Source organism: Danio rerio, chromosome 16 (genome assembly GCF_052040795.2).
Source record: "Danio rerio strain M-AB ecotype USA chromosome 16, GRCz13ab, whole genome shotgun sequence".
Classification (NCBI taxonomy): Eukaryota; Metazoa; Chordata; class Actinopteri; order Cypriniformes; family Danionidae; genus Danio; species Danio rerio.
In genome coordinates this window covers 41,037,814-41,056,721 of record NC_141036.1, presented here as the reverse complement: position 1 = coordinate 41,056,721, position 18,908 = coordinate 41,037,814, and the positions used below count along the sequence as shown (strand labels likewise).

General features: G+C 39.7%; 3 protein-coding genes across 11 annotated transcripts in view; 1 reads left to right on the top strand and 2 right to left on the bottom strand.

Moving 5' to 3' along the window:
* LOC137487942 (serine/threonine-protein kinase pim-2) overlaps window positions 1-18,908 on the top strand; it is a 101,998-nt gene that overhangs the window by 17,814 nt on the left and 65,276 nt on the right. Inside the window, exon 4 of one of the 4 annotated variants that reach the window (XR_015511746.1) lies at window positions 8,349-8,484. The exons of the other annotated variants lie outside the window; for them this stretch is intronic. The gene's annotated coding sequence lies outside the window, so the exon portion shown is untranslated. Of the gene's footprint in view, window positions 1-8,348; window positions 8,485-18,908 lie in introns of those variants that run through there. 4 annotated transcript variants of the gene reach the window in all.
* LOC141378255 (uncharacterized) lies at window positions 75-16,398 on the bottom strand. Of its 2 annotated transcripts, XM_087287442.1 has the most exons (14): window positions 16,126-16,398; window positions 15,697-15,814; window positions 15,545-15,627; window positions 10,057-10,212; window positions 9,549-9,692; window positions 9,283-9,408; window positions 8,642-8,785; window positions 8,388-8,513; window positions 7,534-7,824; window positions 7,293-7,387; window positions 7,094-7,144; window positions 5,175-5,562; window positions 4,268-4,432; window positions 75-2,463 (listed from the first exon to the last, which is right to left on the bottom strand). In XM_087287442.1, the coding sequence occupies exons 4-14, from the start codon at window positions 10,085-10,087 to the stop codon at window positions 2,366-2,368; spliced, it is 1,659 nt and encodes a 552-aa protein (XP_087143568.1). In that variant the 5' UTR covers window positions 10,088-10,212; window positions 15,545-15,627; window positions 15,697-15,814; window positions 16,126-16,398; the 3' UTR covers window positions 75-2,365. The 2 variants fall into 2 exon arrangements, with proteins under 2 accessions (XP_087143568.1, XP_087143565.1); XM_087287439.1 differs by lacking the exons at window positions 15,545-15,627; window positions 15,697-15,814; window positions 16,126-16,398 and adding an exon at window positions 12,080-12,181.
* LOC148679583 (uncharacterized) overlaps window positions 16,134-18,908 on the bottom strand; it is a 44,813-nt gene continuing 42,038 nt past the window's right edge. For all 5 annotated transcript variants that reach the window (XR_015945043.1, XR_015945044.1, XR_015945045.1 and 2 more), the window contains one exon: window positions 16,134-16,297. The gene's annotated coding sequence lies outside the window, so the exon portion shown is untranslated. The remainder of the gene's footprint in view (window positions 16,298-18,908) is intronic.

Genomic DNA, 18,908 nt, shown 5'->3' with positions numbered 1-18,908 from the left:
GTGTTCACACTTATTGTCAGATCAACACACAGATAAAGTAGTTCAGGCATGTTTTGAGAGCATTACAGTCCAAATCAAATCAAATCACTTTTATTGTCACATCATCAGCAGCAGTGTGCTATGATGAGTGGAAAGCTTAGGTGCTGGCTCCAGACTGTACAAAATACAGATAGTGCAAATAAAATGACAGTGCAAAACACAAACAGTGCAAATACAACAGCATACTAAATAAAACAAAAAACAAAAAAAAAAACAGCATAATGTGAAATTGACAGCGATATGTACAATAAACATGCCGTATCATACGGTGAAGGATTTGACTTGTGTTAATGCAAGGAGCCGGTGTGATGAACAAAGAGCAGGAGTCAGAGATACAGTTTATTGAAGACAATAGTTTACAGTTTGATCAGCAGAAAACAGCTTCAACACACTCCATGGGGTTCGCAGGCCGCTCTGCGTACAGTCTCAATTTCACAGAAATGATAGAAGAGCAGCACACATGTGGTCAGTGACCAAATCAGATCATCAGGAATTCATACTTCCATTGTTTTTTGACATGATGCTGTTTTCCGCTTCTGCTTTCCACATTGTGCACTTCCTCCTGCGAGTGTCGCAGTCAGAGCTGCATGCAAATGAGGGCCGGCTGAAGCCTCCCCATTGGCCCATTAGCTCTAGATTGACAGCTTCCTTCTCCAGCCAATCAGGCGAGGAGAAAAGCTGACGTCACTCTAATGATGGTCGATACGCACAGGCGAGGACAGAGAAGTGTATAATAATTACCAATCGCTCTTAAATAACAATCTGCAGTGATCACACAACAGTGACAGAGAAGAAGAAAGAGGAGAGACTAAAACTAAACATAAAGCAAAAAATAATTAACCCATAACCCAACCATAAACCAACCCTAACCAAAACCTAACCCAACCATAACCCTAACCCAACCATAACCCTAACAAACATCCTAACCATAACCTAACTCTAAAAACAAAAAATCAGGTGTTTAGAGGGAACTGGGAAAGAAAGAAAGAAAGAAAGAAAACAGAAAGAAAGAGGTGAGGTCTGTCCTCATTAGTAAAGATGATTACTCCTCTATGTTGAGTATGTCTAACCCTAAACCCTAACCCTGACTGATTATCCTTCAATAATGAACACGTTTAACTATCAAACCTTTAACTATCACTAACTTCCTCCAATATTTACTGATGTTTCATCAATGAGGACCAAAGATTTTCTCCAAACAAGCACAGGATTTCCAGCACATAATCTAAAGAACACGAGCAGAAATAAACTAAACATCATCAATAATAAGCTGATTAATATCAATAAACATCTATTAAAGTCATACTCTAAACTACACTTGTGTCCGTAACTAATCTCTAAATGTCCCAGTCTTCACTAAAGCGCTGTTATTTAGCAAACCCTGCTGTTCAAAATGTCTCCATTAAACCCCTTCAGCTACTGGTTTATGTTAAAGCTCATTTGCAGAAATCCAGCGCTCGCTTGGAGAACAAGTGAGAAGAAGAAGAAAGCAGAAAGGTGTGAGCAGCAGCACTAGAAATAATCCTCATCAGATCTGACAAATCCACAGCTGGGCTAAAATCTGTCTGTGGCAGGAGGCTCTTATATCTAGCGTATCGGCCCATATAATCCTGCCCCGTCAGCGCCATCTACACCACCCTAGCCTATCTCTGTTAAAGAGAAAACGCCTTCAAAACCGGCCCGCGACGCCCCTGTTATATGCGCTTATCTCACTTAAACCTGCCTAAAGTCCCGTTAGAGCTACGAGCACTGTCTAATCTAGGCTTCCTGTCTTTATAAAGTATTGACGCACTACAGTAATGATATGCAGACTTTATCTTTCACTATTACTCCTACAGCTAGAGAAATAAAGCACACCAGTATGCTAATAAATCCAGCAGTTTGATTGATTCATCTGTGACTATTTCCCTTAATATGACTATTTACTCTACAGTTGGTGCTAACCCAGTTCATATAAAACACGACGTCCTGTCTAAACGTCAATCAACCTGCTTTCCTTATTTCAACTATTAATGCTGTCCTGCCGCAGACACATTCTACCCCAGCTGAGGATTAGCGCTAACACTCAATCTCCGTCGTCGCCTGTGCGCATCGGCCGCCATTAGACTGACATCAGCTTCCTTCCTCACCTGATTGGCTGGAGGAGGAGCTGTCGGTCTAGAGCTGGTGGACCAATAGGGATGCTTCAACCGGCCCTCATTTTCATGCAACTCAGACTACAACCCTCGCAGGAGGAAGTGCAGCATTTGGGAAGCAGAAGCGGAAAACAACAAATGACAAACATCAAACATGGAAGAATGAAACCGTTTCCTGCTGATGATGGCCTCTACGTCATGCTGAACCACTTGTGCTCCAAAATCTCCTCTAAAACAGGTCCAGTTTCAGGACGGAAACCGATCACCCACTTAAACAGATCCCGGCAATCTGTGGAAATATTAAAAAGAGATTATGTTAGTCATGGATGCTCTTGATGATGATACAGCACAGAGATTTATTCAGTGTTCTGGTGAAATTCTTGATTCTGATTGGCTGGAATGAAATCATTAAATCCAGTTTCAGTCAGTCATAATCAGTTCTAGATGAATGCGCCACACGCAAATATTAGCCTTAACCATAGCAACTCGGTAACCATCGCTGAAGCTTTCATTGGATGTGTGCTTTATCTGGAGCCAACGGGGATCAACCAAGTCGCAAATACGGTCAGAAATGGATGAGGTAGCTAACACATGTTACTATGAGCTATAATATCAAATACATGACAGAGTCAGAGATTCAGTCAAATCTGCTGCAATAGTACTTTAACTTGTCTTAAGCCCCTTTCACACAGTAATACCAGTAAATATCCAGAAAATTACTGGAACGACTTTGCCGGTAAATAAAAAAGAAAAACACTGTTGACAAAGGCAAAGATGTTCTGGAATTTTTCCCATAAAGAATATTCACACATCAATTCCAAAATACCGGTAAATTCTGACATCATTCACCGGAAATAAGCTCTAAACGGCAGCGCTTGTGTTTGTACACAGAGAAGCGGTCGGGCTTTTGTTGATGGCTTCACATTTATTTAAAGCTTTAGCATTCATGCAGCTGCTTTGTCCCAGAGACATCCAAAGCAGAAGCACGAACAGCAGCTTCGTGTTTACACATTTGACGACATTACAAATTCTGTGGATGGACGAGTATTGTGAACAACTTTGATGAAAACATATAGAGGAACACTTTTGTATGTTGAGATGTACATAATATGTGTGCTGGCGCTCACCAGCTGCTTTACATGCACACATCACGCAACTTAAGCGGAGCTTGAAGGTAAACAAACAGCGGCTAATATAAGCATTTTATCAATAATTATTTACACAGTTCAGGGCTTGACAATAAGGACTGCCCAATGGCCTGCAATGGCCTGGAGCCAGCCTGCGATACGCTCGGGCCAGTGAACAGAATGGTTACTGGCCGATCAAGCCAGTGCTGCCTTGTCATAAAAGTTTGGCTGTGACCGTCTGTCAAGTGCATGCAAGTACAATCTTAGGGTGCTTTCACACATAAACGTTTGTTACGGAATCTGTCTCGTTTCCCTCGTTTGTGCGGTTTGTTTGGCATAAGTGAATCCAGCAATCGCACTCGGAACCGCGCCTAATCAATCGGTCCAAGATTGCCTGAATGAGGTGTTCTCTGTTCGATTGAGTGGATCGATTGTAGTGAGAAAACAAAGCGATCCAACAAGCTAACGAACCACGCTATATCACAGTGTCTTATGATTGTGTAATAGCCATACATTCGGTTTAACGAAGAATGATGAGCAGGATGAGATGTCATTCCTACCGGCAAATGTGCGTTTCATGTCTAATATGAAAGTAAAAACATGCTGAAATATTACCGAGAGCAGTTTATCCAGTAGGAAAAGTTACCATCTGATAAATTTTCCATATTTTAATCTTATAATATGTTCTATTAGGCCTGTTGTTTTGTTCATTTCCGCATTGACAGCTCGAAAGAAAGATCAACACTGATCTACCTCATGATCTGATGCAGTCTCGGTTCATCTGTTATCTCTCTCTATAATTTAAGCCTATAATGCAGAATTCTAGTCAACGTTTCTTTAATATATTGATTAATTTAATAGATGGATAGATTTTTTTTGGCAATAAAACTAATTCTGATGTCACTCGATATTAAAGTGAGAGCATTCACTGAGAGCTTCTGTCACTGTGTAGTGTTGTTTTCTCACCTGCTGACAAACTGGGGTGACATCGTGGACGTCCATATCTGGAGAAACAGCGATATCCATTGACCATATGTGACAGCACTCGTACAACATCACTGACATACGAATGGATAGCACAAAAAAGATATGTGAAGTGTTCCCCCTCCTTTTTACGGTATCTCGTTACTCCTGCAAAAGAGAGATTTTCATGTTAGTAATTCACAATATGTTTGCCCTCCTGACATCAGCATACATGCACAGGAGGTTACAGATGAAGGGTCAGTTCACCCAAAAATGTCATTCTCTTATTAATAACTCAGCCTCATGTCGTCCTAAACCCCTGAGACTTTCATTCAGCTTCTGAACACAAATGAAGATGTTTTAGAAGAAACACGAGAGCTCTCTGACCATATATGCCTTCAGTGGTTTAACTGGAAATCATGACTTTATTGAACAGTTTCTTGTCCTCAGTGTCAGTATATTGCGCGCACTCAGAAGAGCTCTGTGCGGTGGCGTACACCGCTGATGACCTCCTCTAATTTGAAGAAAGCACAGGCGCATCCGAGATGATACATCAGCAGTGCAACTGAGAGCAACATGCGTGAAAGCCTCAGAGCTGTCCTGAACGTGCGCAATATACTGACACTGAGGGTGAGAACCTGTTCACTAAAGTCTTTATTTAAAAGTATTCTCAGAGTCTGATAATGCTCTGATTGATCCACTGAAGGCATACGGTCTGTTTTGAGGATGCTTTGGGTCCTTTTATAGACCCTTGCTGTCTATGGAGCTCTCAGATTTCATCTAAAATATCTTCATTTGTGTTCAGGGCTCTCAGGGGTTCAGGACGACATGAGAGTTATTCATTACTAAAACTATCTTCATTTTTGTGTGAACTTTCCCTTTAATAAGCAGCACTAAAAAGCCAACTCACCCAGATAGGGGGATCTCCAGTAGGTTTTTGGAATAAAAAAACTGTAGCCAAAATCAATCAGCTTGAGCTGCAGGGTCTTTGGATTGACCAGGATGTTTTCTAGATGTATGTCATCATGGTGTATGCCATGTTCAAGGCAGCGCTGTGCAGCAATAATGAGCTGCATGATCAGCTGCCGGGCAACACTCTCGCTCAAGCGGCCATTGTTCTTCCTGATGAACTTCCCCAAGGTTATGTACGAGGACGCGTACTCCATGACCAGGTAGTGTTTCCTTCCCTCCACGGCGTACTCGTACAGCTCTATGACGTGCGGGCAGAGCGGAGGTTCCTTGAGAAACATCATATGACGTGCTTCTGGGATCACATATATAGTAGATGTATTTGTCCACTAGAGAAAAAACAAGTCAGGAAAAGGTTAGATGTGAATGTCTTATATATAAATGACATTGTTATGTGTCTATAGCTGTGTTTCCATCCAAAGATGCAGATTAAATGTGCAAAACTGGCAGATCATATAAAAGAATAAAGCAGCGTTTCCATCAATGAGTCCAAGAGAACTAAATCATCACTGAATTATAAACTGGCGGCAAATATCAGTCAGAGAAATGAGTTTCGCCTCAGAAGACCAAGACTAAACACAATGAGCGCGGTGAATGCGGTGGCTTTTAGAGACAGATGCTCAAGACAGTTCTGGAGGGAATAATAATAGAAGAAGAAGAATACTGAAGCACTGTGATGACAGACTGACGGAGGACTGAGGCTTGAGATGGGTACCAGAACTCTGTACTTTATGGGTATCGGTGCTAAATTATAAAAGACCGAAGTATAGGAAAAACTCTGACGTTAACGGTTCTGCTTTCGGTTCTGGAGAATTATTGCTGAATAAACATTACTAACATTAGAATAATTAACTGACCAACCTTTTCTAATTTGCGAAATTAGTCTGCACAGTAGGAAATCTGACATTAGGAATGCTCATGTTTCTGCCCAATAGTACAACGGCGAGTGCGTCAAGTATAAAAGCCTTCGCAGTTCTCGGCTGAGCACGCCCGTTCAGTAGAGGCTCGCGCTGAGCGCACACACACAGCTCACAATACAGACTCAGGCGCACACACAGCTCGTAAGCTTGCGGAGTGGCGGAGAGAACCTAATGGGTTGTGTTTCCTGAGTGGACAGCGACAATGCCCATCGCAACAAACACAACAAGTTGTTTACTTGTATGAGCAGAAACGCAAGCTTAGTGAAAGCATCGTTCAACGGAATCCTAAATGTGCATGAAACAGGTGGATGGAAACAGAGCTATGTTCACATATGAACTCAAACTCAACACTACATGTGCCCCTGGACCACTACACCAGTCTTTTGTCATGCGGTTTTATTTTTAGGAAAACTCTCAATTCTGACTTTAATTAAAGATTTAGTTTCAGTATATGTTTGTGCATTTCTTATCGATGTGGTATTATTATCATATGTAGTTTACATGGAAATATGCGGGACTTAGTTGAAGTTATTCACTTTAAACCTGATTTTCTCAATACTCAGATGTTTTTCACCTTCCAGATGGTCAAACAGCCGCATCTCTCATCAAATATTGTTCTAACAAAGCAAACATTATTGACAAGCTTCTTTATTGATCTTTCAGACGATCCACAAATATCAGTTTCAGACATTATGACTGGTGTTGTGCTCCACAGTTCATCTACTAAAGCTGATAACCCCCAATATTAGAAATGTCCAGAAACTCTTTAATATTCAGTCAAAACAGGATTTCTGGAAATGACTAAACACGTCCAGTTTCAGTCTTTTCCATAAAGCGTGTTGTTTACACGTGTACCTTTCAATACACAACATGAAAACATGACTAAACTTGGAGTTCATCACTTCTCTTCAGATATTTTCAGTAGAGTATGCAAACTTACCATCGGGTACCGCGTTCCCAGAAGCTTTTTAGTCACAATTTTTATGGCAACCTGCAAAAAAAGCATAAAGTCAAAACTTATTCAACCAGAGAGATGTCTGATCACACACACACACACACACACACACACACACACACACACACACACACACACACACACACACACACACACACACACACAAAGGAAAATTGAATGTTACCTTCTGGCCGTCAGATTTCCGTGTAGCCAGATAGACAGTGCCATGGTATCCCTCTCCCAGCTTCTTCCCAAGCACATATCTGTCAAGTAAAGATCCTGGAGAAAAACACATCACATTTATGACATTTGCTCACTCCTGTTACTCTTCTGCTCAATCTAATCATGAGAAAATTCTGTAAAACTCTGAAAAATAAAACAAAACCCTGCAGATTAGACAGAAAACATTACGGCAGAAGACGAACCTGAGCTGCTGTCTTCAGCTGAGCTGCTGTCTTCAGCTGAGCTGCTGTCTTTAGCTGAGCTGCTGTCTTTAGCTGAGCTGCTGTCTTCAGCTGAGCTGCTGTCTTTAGCTGAGCTGCTGTCTTTAGCTGAGCTGCTGTCTTTAGCTGAGCTGCTGTCTTTAGCTGAACTTCTGTCTTCTGCTGCAGTTTTGCTGCTGCCGCCATGTTGGATCTGGGCTGTTTTCACTCGTTTTGCAGCAACTGTGTCCTGATCCAGACATCCAGCCTTCCTCTTCAGTGCTCTTGGAGCTTCTGTGGATTCCAGTCAACAATGCATTATTAATGATCAGTTCTTTCATTAATTGGCATTTATTGTATTTGGGGATCTGTTCAAATGGCAGCAGTGCTACTACTTTCCAGATGTTTTGTCATGAAGCTCTACTGAGAAATACTTTGCACAATACTGCATCATTCACAGGTTTAAAGGCACATTATGTGAGACTTTTATTATCAAAATCTCCAAAATCCACTAGAGGAGTGATTCATGAATGATCTCGCAGTGCATTATGGGACAGTGTAGTGTCCACTGGATGCACACTTCAGAATCTCTCCAGTAGTAGTAGGTCATCCGGGTACTTCTCACATGCTGTTTGTCAAATACTGTGAGGTCAGACATACTACTCGGCTCACATACTGTCTTAATGTACTATTTAGTATGGAAGCGTGTGATTTTAGACACAGCCAGTGTGTGTGTTCATGTTAATGACGTCACACATCCTCTATTTCTGCTCTGTTTGTTTAGCGAGGTTTTAATATGTTTGTGTTTTATTTGACAGCACAGAGCAGCAACTGTAGAAGAGTGACGGGAGACTGACCTGAGCGGCTGTTCTCATCGCTGGACGTCTCTGCTGCTTTGATGCGTTTCCGCAGAGCGTATGGTTTGACTCCATCAGAATCACTCTGCAAATCATCATCCGCTTTCCTCTTCACTCCTCTTCCTCCTGATGTGGATTACAGTCAATAATGAATTATTAATAATCGATTATTTCAATATTGCCATTTATTTTACTCTGGGATTCAACAAATGGCAGCAGTGCTCCAGTTTTCCAGTCATTAAGAGTGGACTGACCTGAGCTGGACGCCTCTGTGTCGGCGTCTACACTTGTTTTCTCCAGCTCAGCAACTCTGATGCGTTTCCGGTGGGCAGATGGTTTACCTCCACCAGAAACACTCTGAAAAGCATCATCTGCTTTCCGCTTCACTCCTCTTCCTCCTAATGTGGATGACAACACAATGAACAATACACTCCTAATCTTAAGAATCATTTATTTTTTATGCCAGTAATGAAGCTTTTTCACGTTTGTTTTCAACTCTGAAAACTGGACTGACACAGTTTCAATTTACTACAACTTCTATGTTAAGCTGCTTTGACACAATCTACATTGTAGAAAATAGTTTGGACTGTGGGGGAACCCATGCCAACATGGGGAGAACATGCAAACTCCACACAGAAACACCAACTGACCCAGCCGAGGTTCAAACCAGCGACCTTCTATCTGTGAGGAGAACATGCTACCCACAGCACCACCGCGTCGCCCTATTTGAATGATTTTTTGGCACAAATAAAAGTGGATAATTTTCACACATACCGTGTATTTCTGCCATTGCTTTAGCAGCTAACTGATTAAAATACTTTGCAGCTTGCCTCTGTATTATGAATTTTAAGTGATGAAACTGTAGAAAAGTGTGATTCTGTAACGGGAGACTGACCTGAGCTGCTGTTCTCATCGCTGGACGTCTCAGCAGCTCTGATGCGTTTCCGCAGTGCATAAGGTTTACCTTCACCTAAAACACTGTGAAAATCATCATCCGCTTTCCTCTTCACTCCTCTTCCTCCTGATGTGGATTACAGTCAATAATGAATTATTAATAATCGATTATTTCATTAATTGGCATTTATTTTACTCTGGGATTTAACGAATGGCAGCAGTGCTCCAGTTTTCCAGTATTTCTCCAGTCATAAAGAGTGGACTGACCTGAGCTGGACGCCTCTGTGTCGGCGTCCACTCTTGTGTTCTCCAGCTCAGCAACTTTGATGCGTTTGCGCAGTGCATAAGGTTTACCTTCACCTAAAACACTGTGAAAATCATCATCCGCTTTCCGCTTCACTCCTCTTCCTCCTAATGTGGATGACAACACAATGAACAATACACTCTTCAGAATATAAAGATTGAGAAAATCCCCTTTAAAGTGCCCGAATTAAGTTCAAATCAACATCTGAGTTCTGACATGTTTACAGTAGAAAGTGTTCAACTTGATGGAGCATGATCATAATATAATATTGTATTGATTTTGGCCATAATAGATAAATCAATCACTTTGATCCAGACACTGTATTGTTGCCTAGTGGCCAAAATCTCCGCATGCTCACTGGATTTAGCAGCTAACTGAGTGAAACACTTTGCACCCTGCTTCATGTTTCAGAATCTTCAGTGGTGATAAATGTATGGTGCTGAAGCTGTACAAGTTTTGATGGAGACACACCTGAGCTGGTTTTCTCTTGATAGCTGCTCATCTCTGTGTCTCTTGTGTTCTCCAGCTCTGCAACTCTGATGCGTTTCCGCAGAGCGTATGGTTTGCCTTCACCTAAAATACTGTGAAAATCATCCTCCGCTTTCCTCTTCACTCCTCTTCCTCCTACTGTGGATTAAAACACAACGAACAATAAACTCTAAATCTCAATCTTGATTTTTATTGTCAATATTTCATTAAAAAATCCTAACATTGAGAAAAAATCCCCTTTTAAATAGTCAAATGAAGTTCTTAGCGGTGCAGATTATAAATATCAAACACTCAGATTTACAGCAGCAAGTTTGTAAATAATTTCATGCTTCTGTCATATTTCAGGCCCGTAGCCAGAGTGTGGGGGGAGGGGATAGTACAGAATTTGTCCTATACATAACCTCATTTGTCCTATTTTGGCTCCTACACCATCATAAATTGTGAAAATAACCTGTTGAAAAAAGCCGAATCATCTGTTGACGTCACATCAGTGTGACTTCAGCTAATCAGTATGCAAACTAATATTTTTCATGAGTCAAACATCCTCATCCAGCAAGACAACATACAATATGACAAAAGTGAAGTCATCTTTCACTACAAGTAGCCCAACGTTTATTCTGAATCTTGGACCTTATTCTTGAAGAAGAAAAAAAACACTATGAAGGTTTTGAAGCCAAAAGCGGCCCATGTTCAAGGTAATATTAATACTAATTGGGCTATTTTTGTTATCCATAAACCTTCAAAAAGTGAAGCTCTGCATTATTAATATTATTGTTTTAGAAGGATGAATTCTGACTGAGGAAAGTTCAATGTGCTTGCCAGTTTATTTTCTCATTAAATGACAAAAGACCACAATTTTTTTCATTTAAAACTTTAACTCTTTTTTTTAAATTATATATGATATCCTCTTAAGGGCCAAGATGATTTTTACATGCATTTTTTTATTTCTATTTGCTATTTGGGCTTATTGGAACCTAAGTAGAATAAAAATCTAAGTATCATCTTTTGATATGATGTACTTTTAGAGAAACATGGTGTCCATATATGTGGACTCGTGGTCTGAATTTACATAAAACCCTTTCCTGAATGTTTTTGAATGCATATATAACATAGCAACATGACTACCAGAGGGTAAAAACAAATTTTTCCCCCATTTCTGAAAGTTCAGAATAGGGTTTGGGACATTTCATATGCTGAAAACAGTTGCAGGATGACAATGTATGCCTGTAAGAAAATATAAAACATTCAAAGTATTTTAAATAGCCACTTAAGAGCTTAAATGTGCCGTCCACATATGTGGACACTCCAGCCCCAGGAGGTTATAATAATTTGTATTTTTAAAATAAGTTTTTTTTCATATTTCTTAATTCTTTATATTTAGCAAACAGTTTTTTTTTGGTATCTTAAAGTGCTATTATGATGACCATCCATCAAGCTAATCCAGCTAAAAGCAGTGCTTAAAATGTCACTAAAATGCAGTATTATAATATCATTATTAAGAGAAACATAAGGCGAATAAATACAAAAAGGTCCACATTTTTTTTAGAAAAAGAAGCCCTATTTCCCCCCAGGCTGGCTACACGCCTGTATATCATTATATATTCGTTAGGAAGAGTTTGACTCTGACTCAAGTAAGAGTTAGTAGGTTATCTGCATTTTACTCTGGTGTTTATTGTATTAAATAGACTGATGTTGTTCACTAAAACACTGAATCTGCATTTATATTCACTATGCTCTGAAAACACCTCTGTGTACCGTCAGGTTATCGAGTTATGATCGCCATATTTCGGCTAAACAGCAGCGCCGGGATAACAGACACCTGAACGTACACACAAATGGGTTAAAGCTACTGTCAGACGGGCTTACGGCAGTGTATGATTGTATTTATTAATCCAAAATAAGTACACAAGTTATTTTACAGTGTAAAAGTAGAGTTTTAGTATCAAAAATTGACATATAAAACAGGCAAATACGAAACACATGTGTTCTTAGTGTCTGGACTTACCCGTCAAAGTCTTACAACTTTCCATTTCCGCTAGAATCTCGAAAGGTCTTGTAGACATCTTCTGAAATCGCTCAACTGTTTTGCTCGATGTGTTTATCGACCGAGACTCGGAACAACTTTTACAATCAACCTTCATTTCTTGTTCCAGCAGATTACTGAAGCTGAGTTTGCGCGCGCCTGCAGACCCTCTACAACCGTTAGAACGCGTTCTGCTGTTGCCAAGCAACGAGTCGTCTTTCGCGAGGGTCTGTGACCTTTACCCTATAAAGCAGCGCGTATTATCTTTAATACACAAGTTTATAAGATCTGTATATTATAAACCTGAGCATTCGTTTGATTGAAAGCCTGCTGTATATACTTTGATACGTGTATTTTGCCCTCTTGTGGATTTTAATGACACTGCAGGCAGTGGAAGAGCTTTTTTGACCTTTCCAAAATGTCCGCGCTCATTGAGTTGCTCGCATGCATTTTGGCTGGAAACTGTTCGCTAAATTCAAGATGTTATAGTAAGAATACAACTGTAAATGTTACTAATTGTATTAAATAAAGGTTTTCTTGATTGAAACTAAGCATAATTACTTAATAATTCATTCTTTATGTTACAAATAAATTATGTTGAAAATGCAGATTTGACCCAACAGGTGTAAAAGGTGCATTATTCAATCCCGAACAGTCATGTCAGATTCGTGTAATGTCATCTATACAATCCATACCTACTACAATGCAAACACAGAACATTTGAATGATTAAATGAATCTAATTAGTGACATTAAATGGCATCTTAAAATAGATTATGGGTATTTTTACAATAATTCCTAACCGGTGAACTATCAACAATGTCTGTGTATTTTTAGGTGTCAAAAACAAAAGAGGGGGGAAAAATAGAAAAAAAGTGTCGTTAAAATGTCATAAACATAATAATAGTCGGCAATTAAAGTGCCATAGCGCAGTTAAGGGAAGATGAGGAGGAGGAATGGACCCCTCGGGCCATGCATGTTTGTTCATGCACCACGAGTTTTATCTTCTCCCTTTAAGTAATCGATACAGAACTCCTATTAGTAAAACAAATCAGTTTAAACTTTCATTCATCCCCTCAGCTGTAACGTTTTTGAATTTAGGGTAGAATTTTGTATTGTATTATGTGCTTTGAGTATTATGTGTGACATGCGTGTATGCTGCAACCAAATCGCCTTCGGGAAATGTATAAAGACTACTTGACTGACTGATGATGATGGACATTCAGACAGCAGTAACGTCACCCCTCAACTGCAAAACGTTTCTCTACAGACAGTGATAACCCAGATGAGAAATTCTACAACAGAAATCAGCTAAAGCTAATGAGTCCCTGTCATCTGAGTCACTTTGCTGATCTTCAAACTCCCGCTTTAATCAGCTGTGGTTTTCTTTCTGTCCAATGACAGTGCGCGTTTCATACAAGCGAAAGAGGGTTTCGCTCAACTTGAAGTGAAAGTTGATTTTGGTGCTTGACTGGTTGCAATTTGTTGATTGAATGAACAGCAGGCAGCAAAAGAAAAGAAAAGCAAGTGGCAAATAGAGAGAAAAGCATGTCAAACATACTTGACCGTTGTGATGGTACGAGACATTCTATAGCAGTTCCCCTGCTATTAAAAGGTCAGGGCACTATAAATAAAGACATTTTGCACCACACTGCTAATACGATTTTTGCCATACGCTTATTTCACGCAGTCACCATTTTGAAGAACCAAAGCGAGGCTGCAGTGGGAAGAAACCCAGAAGTATAAGACCAGAACTGTAAACATTGCATTGACAACACAAACCTCAAGCTGTTGCTGATATTTCAAAATGCAGAAATAGTGTGTAAACATCACTTTAATATCATTCAGTGAGTTTAATGTAACCCATTAAAAGCAGATTAGGCATCAAACAACATCACAGTCTCTTTAAGAGTAACACACTCAAGAACTCCTAGACTTCAGTTCATGGCAGCAGGTAAACACTGTGGGGGCTTGCCTGCTTCAGCCTATGTAACCCGGTGAGTTGACAGGTGGGCAAATCGAAGCTGGTTTTTAATAAAACAAATATAATCTGCATATAATAAATAATATTGGTAAAGATATTTGCGAATTGCTGCACATCCTGTGTGTATTAAGCAATGTTTAAGCAATACGCACAACTGACTCGCTCTGCGCTGGACTTTAGACCTCCTCTCAGCTGGTCTATTGAACAGTTTAGTTCCTCAAAATAGCAAAGTGCCAACAATGCGCCTCAGCACACCTCCTTTTTTAGAGCAGTACGCAAATGTATTTGCTATTTAAACAGCGTGCTGCAAAACGTCAAAATGTCCAGCTGAAACTAGCAAACAACAGTTGCATCACACCTTAAACCGGGTGTATGACAGGGCCCAGACACACGAACACTGAAGCGTGAAGCAGCCACGAAGATCATTCGAGTCATCAAGTGGATCCCTCATCTGTGTTTGCACTCAGTAAACAGCGGTGGGTGAACTGATGACCTTCACGGCCAGTCATTTCTGTTTTATTAACTCGAGTTTGATAAATGGCATCTAAAATGTGTTTGGGAAAGGTTAGCTAACTAGTGCCATTTTCCTTAACTTAGCTGAAAATGAGCTCTGACATCCCTTTTTATTTTCACTGTTCATTCAGAACGGACCTTTGGGTCACTCAGAAGGCAGTGAAATGATAAATTTGTGTCACGTTCTCTTCCCTGATAAGATATACAGCCAAGTGCACAACGTTCCTAGTAACTCCAAGCAATACTTCTGGATTTCTTCCCATTTTCTTCCTATTCGATTTTACTTTTAAAAATGCCGGTCGCGTCAAATCACTCTACTCTTGCAGATTTTGAGATTAGGGAGCAATAAGAAAATTGTGTCTGAAACACTGCCTGAGTGATCCTACAGCTATGTTTTTGGGGGCTGATGCTCCTGGTAGGGTTTGCCATGGCAAAAACGTTTTAGGTGACAGGTCAGGCTACAGGTATGTGCCAAAAAAATTGGAATAATTTGTTTTAAAAAGTTTAACTTATGTGTTATTAGTTCACAACACACAAAATGAAGTATTTCAATCCTTTGTTTCAATTTAAATGATTATGGATAAACATGAAAAAACTCAAATCCAGTATTTCACAAAATTAGCATATTTCATTTGACCAATAAAACAGTTCTTAAACACACGCTGGCCTTCTGAAAAATGTGTTAATGTACTGTATTATGTCCTCAATATGGAGGCGATCGGCCTTCGACAAAGTTGAGGTACTATTGTAGCCCAAGTTGCTTTGATATCGGCCTTTAGCTCGTCTGCATTTCGGGGTCTGTTCCCTCACCTTCTTCTGTCATGTTCAAGGTCCCGAAAGGTAAATAAGAATATCTGTAAATTAGTGCATGTGACATCAACAGTTCAACAGTAATACATGTGATTCACAACCTGTAATCAAAACTGCACACCTGAAGTAATTCTGACCTACGCTGTTAATGCTGTAGAGGGGACTCTTTCCTCTTTTGTCTGCACCACAGATGAACAATCGGTCTTCGATCTCTGCTAACATTACTGCACAACAGAAATGACGTTGTAATTAAAGAAATCTGATCTGAAATTCCTCTTCGAAATTATTATGACCTGTTAGCTACTGTCTTTGCGTAGGGCACCAGAGTCTGTGCCTGCTTCCCCAAAGAAAGTAACCTTTAGTCTCGATTTAGGGGAAGCTTTCTTTTGACGTTGCCACTGCTGCATGCCTCTGTGTAGTTAACACAATATATTAGTGCAAACAGTTTTAATAAAGTTCAAGCAGTTTTCAGTCAATTAATTTTACGTATTTGTGAGGCTTACAGCTGCTTAAAGGTTTAGTTCACCCAAAAACTGAAATTCTGTCATTAATTATCTACAAATGAAGATATTTAGCATTTAATCCAAGAGCTTTCTAATCCTCCCATAGATAAATTGTTGAATAAAGTTATTTTTGTTTAGCTTCATATAATTATAATTGAACAACTTATGCCACATGAACTTATTTTGACTATTGTGGCGAGTCAGAGGAAAAACACATACACAAAGCGTTGGTGTTACAAACAGGTCTCCGGAGGGTGATTTATTTATATAGTGAAGTACGTGAAATGAGATGAATATGGTGCTCTTCAGTGGATAGGTGCTCTGGTGCTCCAGGGAGAATGTGAGGTTGAGTGAGAGTTCTGGTGAAGGATCGGTCAACTGCTGGAGTCCGCTAGAGAGGAGAGACAGAGAGACACAGACATTAGCACAGGGAGTCATTAGCTGCGTTTCCACTATCGCGCCTAAAGCGAGCGAGCCAAGACCAGTCGCGTTTCCACTGTCATTTCCGGGGCCTAATCGGGCCAAAGCGGGGCTTTCTTGGGGCCAGCGGCCGGCCTTATTAGGCCCGCCAAATACCTTGGGCCAAGGAGGGCCAGCTGGGGCTTCGGGCGGAGTGAAAGGAGAGGCGGGCAGTTTTCTGGTTGCACATGAGCACATGCGCCAAACAAATAAAGAAATAAGGGAAAGAAAACATCTAGCCCTATAGTCTGGGGTCTTTTTGCGTATGATCACCCTTATGTTTCCCTTTTAAATGTAAGGCTGCTGCATAAAATAATAAAGTAGTTTAAATTTATAGTGACGTTCTTTGCTGCGTTCTCCTTTATGTTTCAATAACGCATAATAATCTTTACACCATATTAAAGACACAGCAGACAGTAAAGGTTTTCCAGAGTTTTTGTCAAGGGTAAAATGTTTGTTTGTGCGCGTTTAAATGCCTGTATGTGTGTGTGAGACCGGGCAAGAGCGCTCCTTCACAGCTCTGTTATGCCGCGAGCGGCTTTTTTCTGTATTTATTTTGGAGATAATACACAATATAAATACAACAGAAAGACATAAAACTTAACAAATTACATGCCCACTTTCATAGACTTTAAACAATATAGTGTCATATCTAGATAAAATAGCCTAAGCTATATTGAAATATAATTTAAAGAATTACAAATATCGGATATTTATATATATATATATATATATATATATATATATATATATATATATATATATATATATATATATATATATATAAATCGTATTAAATAAATAAACCAATTTAAAATAAACAAAAGCTAGCTATATGTAGGTAGCCTATATACAATACATAAATCAAACCGTTTTAAAGCCACTTATATCCTAACTTTCATTTTACAAAGACCTGTCTGAAAAAAAAGATTTTCGATATTTTCTAAAAACAATTAACACCGGAGAAGGTTTGAAATGTTATTTATAAAGTATTTGGTTGCGATGATATTAATCAAATCGCGCAAACAGAGCATCATTTGGGTGAGTGAAAGCAGAATCTTTCCTACCTTTTTTTCTGTCACTCAGTCCTGCGCAGCGCTCGCTGCTTTAAACGCATCGGGGGAAAGTCCAAACACAAAATGTGTTCTTTATCCTCAAACAACTGTTTATGTTTTTATATGATGTGGTTAAATTTATAAATGAAACTTTAAATGAAGAGCTTTAGTGAATAGCTGCCGAGCGCAACAAATATGGCTATATTTTATTAGGCTACTCGCTCTTGTGCCGGAAACACTTAACACGATGTCTATCAAAACGAGGATGTTATAAAATACATGCCATATCGAGTTATAAACGAGAATTTCTGTGGCTTTATATTATGGATGTGTGCGCTCTCTGTGTTGGGTCCCTCCGTTAATGGCGAGAGCACTCGATGCACAATGCCAACAGTCGGTCGGCGACTAAAATGTAATGAATGGAAATACACAGGTCTGTGCGTATAGACATTTCATGTAATGCTGTACAGTAACGTGTCATTTGTTTGTTTCGGTTGTCTTCATTTTAATGGTTTCGTTTCGTGATGATTCTATGGTGTGCTTTATCTGCCTGTCCTGATTCCCACTGAAGTGGGCGGGTTGTGTGACGTTTGATTCGGGGACGTTCTGTGGGCGGTGTTTGCGTGACGCGCTGTGAGTGAAGAAGATTTTATTCTCTCTGTATGAAGTATTTTCTAAGTGTAAAGCAGTTAATTTTCTCTTCACAAAATGTATGTAGTGTTTGCAGCAAACATGCCAGCCTGTGTTAAAAATACAGTGATATGTCTGTGTAAGATGAGTATGCCTGCACAGGAGCAACACTAGGAGAAGGCTGAGTGACTGATTGTGTAGAATAACTGAATATGTAAAGCACTGATTATTTATGTTAAATACTTGTATGAAGCTATATGTGTCAGAAGTTAGAATGAGTAACATATTATCAAGTTATTATCCTATCATAACAATGTATGTAAACACTTAGTTCCTTTGCATAAGTTGCATCTATACTTTGCTGACATAGACCTGTAACATCTCTGTTGACATGAGCTAGTGGGCTGAGAGCCAAGAATAGCAGGACCCCTTAGACTAGAAAACCTATTCAAAAATGGTCAAAAGTTAAAAAGAGACACATAGGGGTGTGTCAAAAACATAAATAAAGGAGAAGGAGCAGGAGAGACTTTGGAAGGTGTCCAGGAGAGACTTCAGAATGCTCTGGGGTCTGCTCTGCTCTTTCTCGGCTTTATTATGGAGAATAAAGTCTATTTTCTGATATTCAAAACCTCTGGTCTGATAATTTGTAATTGATGAGAAGTCAATATTTACGACAAATGGCGCCCGCACGTGCGGCTGGAAAGAGATAGACGGGTGACACTGGACATGCTGAGGCTTGGAGGAAAAACACAAATATGTGGCCACGATTAAAAACGGTAAGCAATTTTCGCTTATACGTTTGTGTTTTTTCTACCAAGGACCTGCTTGTAACGGTAAAAAGTCACTTGAACTGTTTCT